Below are 12,106 nucleotides of genomic sequence, written 5' to 3'. Positions count from 1 at the left end.
ATACTTATCCAGTTGACAAAGTCTTGAACAACTGGACACAGCTGTTCATAAGATGTATCCACTGGACATAAGTTACCCAGTCTTGTACAATCTGTGTAAGTGAACCTGTTGATATTCATTCAGCAGATAAAGTTTTAAACATTGTAATTAAAATAAGACCTACCAATTTTGTTCAATCCAGTCACTGCATGTAACAACACTCCATTCTACTTTCTGTTCTGATGATCTTTCTAATCAGTCAATCAGATTTCATCTTTCATGATTTTGAAAGTATTATCCAAAGGGAAAAACCTAAGGATTCTAAAAAGGTTGTCTGAACAGAAAATAGAATGCAGTGTTGTTAGATCCTACATGCAGTGACTGAGTGGAAACATTGACAGGTCTAATTTTAATTAGAGTTTCAAACAACTGGGCTCTGGGCTGAATTGCCAAAACACTGGCTTAAGGAAATAGATATATGGTAAGGGACATAACTCTTAAAATCAGTGATACGTTTGTATCATATTCAATTTCACCAAAGACTTTTAAGCTTTCATTTGAAACAGAAAGAAATCAATCCAAATTACTTTGATTCTAACATGACATTGATGTAAAATGCTGAATACAAACGTTCCAATGATTTGTAAGAGTTGTGTCCCTTACTCTAGGTCTACCTCCTTAAATCAACCAGTACTTAACTTATCCAATGTGTAAATTCCTTATCCAGTGTTAACTTATTTGTTGGTTTATTTTCCATTGCTAAAAACCAAAATCTGCACTGTATATGTTAACCAGTGGATAACTCCCACAATGCACTATGAAATATAAAATAAACATGGATGACAAATCCATTATATCTATCCTTACCTAACATCACTAAGTTTTCTAGAAACAGTTGATCCTACAGTAGTTAGGGCTGCAGATGTCTTCTCTGATGCTGTCTTGACTACAGATGAAGTCTTCTGATAACTGAAAAGGACTGCAGGATATGTAAAATCGCCTTATTTAAATGTCAACCAACAAGCTTAGTCACCCCAAAACTGAGGCAAAATACAATAAGTGATCACTAATTTATCTAAAAGTTGCCTAAAATGATCTGAAACATGATAGAAGAAACACTTTATTTTGAGGAAAATAGCAACTGAAAATGAACAAACTACCCCCACCCTAACATTTTTCTTTTTATTTTCTAACTCCCTGGCCCCCCATCCCCAAATTTTTTCTTTTTATCTTCTAACTCCCTGGGTCATGTTTCATAAAATGGAACAAGCTCAAACTTCACACAAACGATTGTTTTCAACAGAAGCCATCTATTATCAATGGAATTACTGATCCCAAAATGCCAGATTGCATTAACAACAAAACCATACATGATCTTTAGCCCATTTTCTTATCAAGAACCAAAAGGTGTCCTATACACCATATTCACTTACTAACTAACCACATAAGGAGATTGCATTGAATATATACAAAGACAAAACTGTACAGGATCTTTGACCTACTTTCTTATCAAGAACCAAAAATGTGTCATATCTAGAATAATTTACTGAATGACTATATGTCAGAGGCAGACTGCACTGAACATATGCAAGAACAAAAATGAAAATAATCATATAAAGGTCAAAAAGTAGTAGTAAACAAACTATCTCAGTGTTAGAGTAGATATTTAATAGATAGCATACCAATTTTGATTAAAAAAGGTTGTTATGGAAGTTCTGGTATCATTAATTGTGGATTAAAATTTTTTTTTGGCAAACCACGAAAATTATTTTTTACAGAACACATAATTTCACATTAATTTTGTTTGTATGTTATCAAATCTATGGATTCAAGAATCTATGAACTTAATATGTTTTCCTCAAAATCAAGGAAATTAGAACCAATAAATTACAGTTCTTTCCCAGTGATGTACATGAACATGCAACTGCAAGTGACTGATTGATTGATTGTTGGGGTTTAATGTCTGAGCAGCAATATTTCAGCTATATTCAGGCAATGAACATGAAATGGATGATAAAATGAACATGAAATGATGATGAAATGAAAATGGGATGGGACACAAGGATAATAGGGTCGACAAATTTTGATTGCCACTAGGCCAACTGCAAGTGAAGACTGAGTGAATAAAACCTCAAATTAACAAGAAACCTACATAAGGAGGTAGACCTAGTGTAAGGGAAATAACTCTTGAAATCAGTGATATGTTTGTATCATATTAAATTTAACCAAAGCCTATCAAGCTTTCATTTGAAACAGAATGAAATCAGTGCAAGTTACTTTGATGCTTACATGAGATTGATGTAAAATGACGAATACAAACGTTCCAATGATTTGTAAGAATTATGTCCCTTTCCTTAGGTCTACCTCCTGTAACCAAACATGATCTAAACTGTTTACAAATAAGTTAAGTTAAAATACATCTTGAACCTATGTGATATGAACACCTGCCAAACTGAACATTTTTTTCATTCAAAAAGAAGGTTCAGTTTGTACAAATTGTATGTATTTGACACATCAGACTTCCTGAAAACTGTCAGAATTTAGATTGGAGTGTCATCTGTTTTTCGGATCAGTTTGACGGATTGATGACTGAGTGGAAACTGATCAGGGATTCATTACCGATCACAATTATATTTGCACGGATTGGTTCAGGTACTGTAACACACACACTTAAATGCCTATAACAAGTCAAGAACAAAAATTATAAACTGAATTTTTTTTTTTTGAATTCCATTTAGAACTGATTACGCCATCCATTAAGATGATGGGGATCAGAGAAAAAAATGCCTCAGAAAAATACAATGTATTACATTGTAAAAAAAAAATATAGATTTAAATTATCAAAAATAAAAAAAAAACACTGCTAGAGGAAATGTGGACTTCCTTAATTTACATAAATTTATGTATCGGCAAAATAAAATGCTGAAGCCTTAGCAATGGGTCAAAATAAAAAAAACACATGGTCCGAAGTATTGTTTTAATGTCTGAAACAATTTGGAAGAGCAGATATATATGTATCATCAAGGAAGCAAAAGTTTATGTAACAAACACACAGAAATGAGATTCACTCAAGCCAATACTCTAGGAGCAGGGGTATAAAAAATACTTTGACTTCACCAGACAATTTAATATCCCTCCCCCACAAAAAAAAAAAATGGAAGTTTAAAATACTATGCAGTCAAACTTTTTGAGCAGAGATATAAAATAAGAAACCTCTAAAATTCAGACAGAAATTATAAAAAAAAAAAAAAAAAAAACCCTTTCGTCTTTCTATAAACAGTATCAATAAAAATATTATGACATGTACAAATAGATATTTAGTGAGAGGCATTACAAAGTAAGAAGACTATCTATCAGTAAACATTGGTACAACAACAACAACAGATATGTAGTAAATAGTTCATGATGCTGAAGGTCATATGGTAAAATATGGACCAGTTTGTCACCCAAAAATATTACATGGATTGAGGCCTAGCTGAGGTCCATATAATTATAGGGGCGACCAATCAGTCCATATATTGGAATTTGACATGAAGTAACACAAACTATTTGCTTTATTATACTTTTTATATATAGTTTACTTTGGATCGTTTGTGTTGAAGAAAAGAGAAAATATATCCAAATTCTTAAATTATGACGTCACATTTTTACTTTGCAAGTGAGACGGTCCATATAACGTTATATGGACTGGAGTCACTGGAAGTTATAAGAAAATAAACAAATAAAAATTTAAAGCTGAAATCTCTTACATAACTTATTCTTTAGATACTTTATTTAAAATCATAAATACTAAGAATAGAAAGTTCTGAAAGGCTGCTAGAGAAATTATGAAGTTTCTAAAACAAACAAAAGGAACTGTCATTTTGGACTGTAAACATTTTTATTTAGGAAAGTCATATTCAAAATATTGAAATTATCCTGCACAAAAATATAAGCATATAAGTTCTATGATCTTTATTCATTTCAAGCAACAGAAAGTATTCCAAATATAGAATGGAACAGAGAGGGAGGATCAGAACATAATTTTGACATCAAAATACTGATATTTTACAAATTAGCTTCCAACTTAAAATGAAAATTAGACTTTTCTTAGTTCCATTCAGTCACTGCATTAAGAATCTAACATCATAGAAGGCTGAAATCAAATTTTTATTCATATCATTTTTTCACTATCCATTTAATACTTTCACAATAATGAAAGCTGAAACATGATTGGCTGGTCAGAAATGTCAACTGAACAGAAAGAACATTCAAGGGAGTGATTTTAGATCTATGCAGTGACTGAAATATTACAATCTTAATAAGACTGAACTTCTAATAAATAAGCATAGTATATATTGCCATGGTGATGTAAACTATACAGATTCAGGTTAAATATTTTACTGTGAATTAAATTGTACAAATTGTGACCACCTCTAAAATTTGCAAATTGAAAATTGTTGGAAGGTTGCCAAGGTTTCTAAACAAGAAGCTCCCGGGAGTCTGAATCACCCACCTGCTTGAATTTTGCATTTCAAAGGCAATAAATTTAACAAGAACTTGTCCAACAATTTTGAATCAAGAAGTCTTTGGTAGGGCTCATCACAAGATCATTTCAACAACTGAAAGTCTCTTTTAATCTATCATAGTTTTTAAGATAATGACTGAAAACTGTTAAAAAAAAGGAGTCATTTTTCTTCTTTCAAGGGCAATAACTCTTACAAGGAGTCATCTGACAACTTTTATCCCTGAAGACTTTTGTAGTCCAAATAATAAGGATCATTTCAGCTACAGAAAGAATTTGGCTAAACCTAACCATTTTGGAGATATATGCGAAAAACTACTATTTTCAGTAACAACTGCCATGTTTTGGAGATAGATGTGAACAACTACTGTCTGACCCCTATGCTCTATTATTAGTAATGGCAACCATGTTTTTCGATGAATCATAAACCCCCAAATCAGTTCTATGCAGGATACCCCATCAAACATTTATACCAAGTTTGGTTCTAATCATTCAAGTAGTTTCAGAGGAGAAGAGTTTTGTATAATAGTTAACGAGGACGACAACGGACACCAAGTGATGGTAATAGCTCACAAAACTGAGCAAAAAACAAAGTAAATCAAAATTCAAATTGCAAATAAAAATTAGCGACAAGAAAGAGTTAGTATAAATACACTCATGCTAAATCCATGCCACACGATAAACTACTTACGCGGTTGAATGTGTGATCTTATCGTTTATGTCATGAATTTTTTCATTTGTTTTTTGATACCTGAAATATATAGAAGGAAACTGTACATTCAGAAAAAGTCTGTTGGCCAAGGATTTGTCTCCACTATAGTCACAGAACATAAACTTTTGGATGATAAAATGTTACAATCCAGTAGACTTTGGCTTAGAGAACCCAACAGAAGATGTTCAGATGGTTTGTACAACAAATCCATTACATGCATTCTAATGCTTCAATTGTTTAAAATATTCCTCAATCTAATTAAAATTTGACCTATCAATTGTTCCATTAAGTCACTGCATGTATAGGATCTAACGACTGTGTTCTCATGACCTTTCTGATAGCAAATCAGATTTCATCTTTCATGATTTTGAAAGCATTATCCATGTTATTCAAATTATTATATCAAATCCCACATGAAGTTAATGAATGGAACAACTGATAGATCTAATTATAATTATAAATATTCCTGTGTTACTGTACAAAATTTGGATGGGTGGATTGAGTGTTTTAAGTTTAACATATGTGAATTAATTCTGTTATTGCCCTTCATTCTGTATGTCAAATGGTATTTATAAAAGTACTGTAATTTTCAGCTCATAAAAATAAATTAAAATAGAATATGAGCCTTTTCAACTTACTTAATTTCCAAAATATTTTTTAATCAATCCTTATATTTTGCAATCAAAGGTCTAAACTTTCAAATGACAAAATTTGGTTCACAATATACAGTTTTTCGCTTTTCAATACAATCCTCCACTGATCAATGCACTGTGTGAATGTAGAAAGACTATTTTCTCTCTTTTTTTTTTAATCTGAACAGTTCAATAACTCAAAAATGCATGATCAATGAAGCAAGAAAATATATCGATAGTATTACCTCAAATCATGTATGTAATACCAATTGATTACTTAACCTTACAATATGAATGAAAATTCTTTGAAACATATTTATTTACCAGTAAGGCAAACAGATGTTACTTCTTTATGAGGCCATCTTTAAAAAATACTTGGTTTGCTGTTTGTATACTGCTTACAATTTATTACTAATTCAGGAACAAATATAACATTCTTACTTTGTCTTTTTTCTTTCCGTAGAAAAAAAATAATGTCTTCCATTAGCATATATTCCATTTTTACACAAAAAATCGGCTCAAAAATTATGATAAGACACAGGAAACCAACAGTTTATTAGAGAATGGCCTATCTACTTAGTTTACTTGAGAAAATGACCTTCAGGACCATGATCAATCTAACTTTACAAACCGTATCATTAACTGTACAAAATCATAGAAACAATTTAAAAATTCCTTTTATGTAAAAGATTTGAGAATATCATGAATATCTTTTTCCAAAGTCTGAATTTTAACTTCTATCTCTGAAATAGCATTTAAGTTACAACGTTGTCAAAAAAAAAACCCTTAATAATGACAAAAATCCTTTTTTTTACAAACTGCAACTGAAAAAAAAAAATCAAACCAGACCTTTTATATACAATGAAATCTGTCTATACTGTTTAAAATTGGTTAATACAGGTTCAAAATATATTTACTTTTGTATCCATCTGCACCATGAAAACTGATTTGTTCAATGTGTCATAGTTTTCCTTTCCTCTTTCGTCTATCCTGCACTTAACTTTTTATGAACAACTTGACAGGTATTCCTAGAAAAGCAGAGGACACTTACCCTACCGGTGCACCTGGTCCATGCTCCCAGTATTTAGTAGAGTCTGAGTTGCTCATTTGCTTTTGCTACTTTGTATGTATGATTTTTGTTACTTTATGTTCTTTGTTGTGTTTGTCTGTTTACCATGTCTGGTCATTGTCCCTCGATAACAATTTTTTTATTTCCACTAGAATTTTGTTTCCCTTGATTACTCTTGAATTGGTATAAGGGAATTATACAAGTGGTTTTGACCAGTTTTCGTATTATTCAGGATTTAGACAAGTTTCACACCTTTAAACCCAACAAAAAAAACCCAAAAAAATTAATTAATATTCACAATGCACACACAGCATGCACAGTAACAAGTGAATTCAGGAAATATTGTACTCCCACTTTTTTACAAGTTATTTTTTTTTTATATTTCTGCAAGCAAGAATAGTCATGAAAATAAATGGTAGCAAAAAAGTGCCATCATTCTTCATAAGACAGAGTGTACTTTGCAAAAATAAACATTCGAGATCTTGAAATATGAAAATAAGTTTGTTTACAGTACCTGACAAAATTTTAATAAATTCAAGAATTTCGATTTTTCAATGACAACCATGCCTGGAGATTGTTACATTTCATATCCTAATTATCAAAATCAATAGTTTCCTGAATTCACTAACAGAAAAATCACACTAAGTGATTGGGAAAGGAAGGGCCCATGGACCATTTGCCAATAGAAGCTGAAAACGGCTTATAAAAGTCACAGGATTTTATTCAGAATGTTTAAAAATGGTCCATTATAATCTTGAATATTTGTAAAAATGCTGAAAATGGTCCAATCAAGAAATTCTTTCCCAACCACTATACACTACAAATGTATAAGTAAAATAGTTTTGCTCTGGTTACAAATGCAAGGAAAACTTTAGTGGTACAGGTTTATTAAGATAGCAAAATGTGTAAACCAAGCACTGTTTAATCCAGTCATCTGTCTAAATAAATCAGGTCTTACGTAGCATTCCAGATAAGAATCATGCAAAATGTGATCTATGGTTGGAAATCCTATATATTTTTATTTTTGATATTTTTGTTTAAAATGTTATGATAAACAGAAATTTATGTGTGGCTTTTCATATAATCCTTGTTCTTGAAATATATAAAATTATATAGAATGTACTGTAGAATTAAAAATTAAAGGAGATAACTTTGTAAATGACACTAAAAAAAACAAGAGAAACTGTTGCATTTTTTTATGTGAATTATCTTCTTAGAGCAGACAGATTGGAATGAATTATATATTTCATCATATAGACCTATAAAGCCACTTTTTAACGAAAACTAAAATGTGTAGCCTTTTTTGGGGTGTATCACATGTTACAGAATTTGCATGATTCCTACAAAGACTACTTCTTCAAAATTCCTCTTTTTCTTATGCCAACTTTCACTTCAAGAAGTAAAATAATATTATGAATGAACCAAAATCAACCTGGTTCGAACAGCTTTCTGATAACACTATTACAGTCAAACCTCCTATGGAGATCACCTCTTTATAGGGAAATATATTACGAAGTAATAATTTTGAAAATAGAGTTGCTCTTCCCAGAAGGAAAACAATCGGGTAGGTACATTTGTAGATATAGGTAAAATCTTTTCAAATTATTTTTCATATTCACTAATGATATACACTTAGAGGAGGTTTTCCTGACTTAATAGTGCTCAACTAAACAGCAACAGTTCAGTGACATTTCAAAAAAAAAAATAATAATAAAATGTGCAAGGGTCAGCAGAATAAATAGCAGTGGTAGGGTAACCTAAAACAGGCAATGTTTTTTTCTATGGCCTATACATATACAATATAGAGCTATATTTTATGTATATAAACACTTTTTCCCCTAACTGACCCCCTTTTCCCCATTATTCAATGTTGTGTCTGTGTTTTATCACAAGGTTTGACTGCATTCATTCCTTTGAGTAAACCATTGCATACATAAACAATGAAACCAATTGAAACTGAACCCTGAATAATCTGAAAATCTGTCCGAACCAGACACTTTTCAAAGTCCCTTCCAATCAATATAAATTTACTATAAACTTCGGTCATGTTGCTAAACCAAAAACCTAAAGCAAAGAAATTCTGAAGTCCAAAAACGGTTTCACTGTACACATATTTGATGTGTTGAAGTTTTTTTTTCCTGGATAATTTTGTAACTCTCTTTTTAGGGACATTTAGGTATTTCTAAGTTAATTTATTGGTTCTCAGACCATTTCTTATAAAATACAATTAGGGAAGTGATTTTTTTGTCTACCATTTAAGTACCCCAGAAAGTGACGAAGGTACATTTTACATTGTTCATAGCAAATGGCAAGGTAAGTGCTTTTTTGTATTTCACTGGATTGATATGGCAATAAAAATGGGAAACATGGCAGCCTCAAATGTACAAAAAAATTACTTTGAATGGTCTAAATCTTACAATTGGGAATCCAAGCAGGAAACAAAATTTATCATTTCTGGAATTCTGCATAACTGTTACAATTCTCAGAAGAAAGGATTTTCATATTTTAAGTTAATTAAGGGGTGTTGATTTACAAATCCAATGGTGAGTCAGTGATCAAATTAGACAGTTTTCTCATCCTGGACAACCCGAGATCTTAATTTAAAAAAAAAAGTCTACATATTATATCAAACTGCCATCCCCCTCTACAAATAAGTTAGTTACACACACAAAAGCAGACTCACGCTGTTGTAGATGTGATTTTCTCTTTCACACTATGTAGTGTTTCATTTGTTCTCTGCATCCTATGAACAACACAAAAAAATCAAAGCACTGAAAGTACTGATGGACAATTAGAAAAAAAATGTTTGAATATTTTAAGTGTGAAAATATACATGCAATGCTATTCTAAAATACAAAAATATAGGTCTTTTTAAGACATTTATCAATTTGTACCAGGGGCAGATTCAGGGAATTCGAAAAGGAGGAGTTCCGGGCAGTTATTTGCTAAAATTTTGCACAAAATTGATATTTCCCAGCAAAAGGGGATTTCCAGGGAGGGGTGTGTAGTGTATGTGGTTGGTTGGAACCCTCTGGATCTGCCACTGCACACAAAAAAAATGATATAATCTTTAAAAGGAGTTCAGCATGACTTAGTGTTTAATTACCTATCAGATATACTCAGTGTAAAGTTTTTTTTATTAGTATCTACATGTTTTACTTTAACGTAATTAATTTAAAATATGCAAATCCATACAAAATCAATATTTTGCACAACATAAAAGAGAAAATGAGCTACAAAAGTACAACTCAAACATTTAAAACATAAAAACATAAACTAAAAGAGAGAACTGAATACACTGGACCCTGTTTCATTTAAAAAAAATATCAAATGAGTTTTACCTCCTAAATAACAAAGAAACAGAGCAGTAAAATTGAAGACTTGAGGAAAACCCAACGATAAGACTGGAACAGGACCCTAGACCACCACTTAGACCCTTCTAAAGACCAAAATAGTTGTAGATCTACTTAAAAGGTAATTGAACTTCATGTTTATAGAACACTGGAAGTACATTACTCTTAATTCAATCAATATGATAGGATGAGACTACTATAGTGGCAAAAAATATGTGTCCAGACCGGCTTATACAAAGTCAAGACAATATGTATTTTTTGTTGCATTCAATGAGAATTATCTGTAAAATCCTGAAATGTAAGTGATTCTAACATCAGGTACTAAGACGTGTACGGAATCGATTTACAATTCAAATGGCCTAACTAGCAGTCAAAATTATAGAAACTAAAGAATCTGTAAAGATAACACCTCACTGTGTCCATCTATAGGACAAATGACACAACCTCCACCCCCCCCCCCTACAAAACTCTCATGCAATAAAATAAAAAACAATAATTACCAGATTAGAAACAACCCTATTGACATTTTTAAATTAGGCTAACAACATACATGTAAGAAGAATTGACATATGGTGAATATGCCAAAACTCAAAGAGACAACAAACCCACCAGGATGAAAATGTCAGCTCAAAGCCACCCATGGGTCTTCAATTTCAGAAAGCAACAATTTACTTAACTATGAGACTTTGTATGAATCAAAATGGAAAAAAAACTCTAAAACATGAATATCAAAGTCGCACTAATCTGAAAATATATTTTCACTCCAAAAAGTATTCTCTATTTGAAATAACCATATTTGATCTCTGCAAAGCTGCATCATAAGAGATGTTTCAATTTATTCATAAGAGGGTTGAAAACTTGAGATTTTTGACAGAGTTATCTGCTCCTGAAGCGTCAATATGCAAATCATGACTGATTTTACCAAAATGGTATAGAAAATCTTGTCATTAATCCTTGATTTTATTGGTACATACAGTCAAATTACTTTGTTGAAAAGGTGTGTATATCATACCATGTTTCTCCCACTGCCTGACTCTTACAATGACCTCCAATGCTGAAAGTCAGAGATGATAAACCAAGATATGTATACATACGCGTCAGAATCTTGAATGGATTTGATGCCATGTTGGAGATCTTGTTTGAATTCTTGGAATGGTGTGATACCCATTTGTCTTTTAATTTCTGCTGCTCGTCTGACTTTAGAACCAAGAACAGACCGTAAAGTGTTGATTTCTTCCTCTACCTGAAAAATCAATATTAACAGTAATGGCTATTCCAGAAAAAAAAGTTTCTGGGGCAGAACACAGTGGATTCAATATGTTAATTTTTTTTTTAAAATTAGTTCAGCATTATTGAGCAACACTGTCCATTTCGAATATAGCCTAACTTAGTATTTTAGCCACACCCCCTAACTACAGAACAACTTCAGTGGTATCCCAATACACTAAAAGCATGCATGTAAATTATATATGGACCTTTCAAATGATGACACTGACAGTATTGATCCACCTTAAAAAAATGTTTATTTCATATTAAAAAAAATCATTTTTTTTTTAATTCATCTTTTGTTTTCTGGTGTTATTGAATTAAATATAAGAATAGTTTTCAGTTGTTGCTTAGATTACAGGATATAAACAACTTTGGTTTGGTTTACTCTGCAACAATCAGCTTAAACCAACCCAAAGTGATTTATATCTAATATCTAACCAGCAATTGAAAACAATCCGAAAGAAGGGACACCTAAGGTAAGGGACACAAACCATTGGAATGTTTGTATTCATCATTTTACATCCATCTCGTGTAAGCATTCAAAGTAACTTGGACTGATTTCATTCAGATTCAAATGAAAGCTTGAAA

The 12,106-nt window shown here is 31.5% G+C and overlaps 1 protein-coding gene across 4 annotated transcripts in view; it reads right to left on the bottom strand.

The window, feature by feature from the left end:
• Window positions 1-12,106, bottom strand: part of LOC148597857 (uncharacterized) — a 31,516-nt gene that overhangs the window by 10,314 nt on the left and 9,096 nt on the right. For 3 of the 4 annotated variants that reach the window (XM_088562360.1, XM_088562356.1, XM_088562359.1), the window contains exons 3-6: window positions 11,344-11,492; window positions 9,580-9,639; window positions 5,175-5,234; window positions 847-948 (exon numbers count right to left, since the gene is read on the bottom strand). In XM_088562360.1, the coding sequence (XP_088418486.1) occupies window positions 847-948; window positions 5,175-5,234; window positions 9,580-9,639; window positions 11,344-11,492 (371 nt within the window). The remainder of the gene's footprint in view (window positions 1-846; window positions 949-5,174; window positions 5,235-9,579; window positions 9,640-11,343; window positions 11,493-12,106) is intronic. The other variant, XM_088562357.1, reaches the window with a different exon arrangement.

This window comes from Perna viridis, chromosome 14 (genome assembly GCF_037379345.1).
Source record: "Perna viridis isolate PV_CMFRI_1.1 ecotype Kerala chromosome 14, ASM3737934v1, whole genome shotgun sequence".
Classification (NCBI taxonomy): Eukaryota; Metazoa; Mollusca; class Bivalvia; order Mytilida; family Mytilidae; genus Perna; species Perna viridis.
The sequence above is the reverse complement of the archived record's forward strand: the minus strand, read 5'-3'. Positions and strand labels throughout refer to the sequence as shown.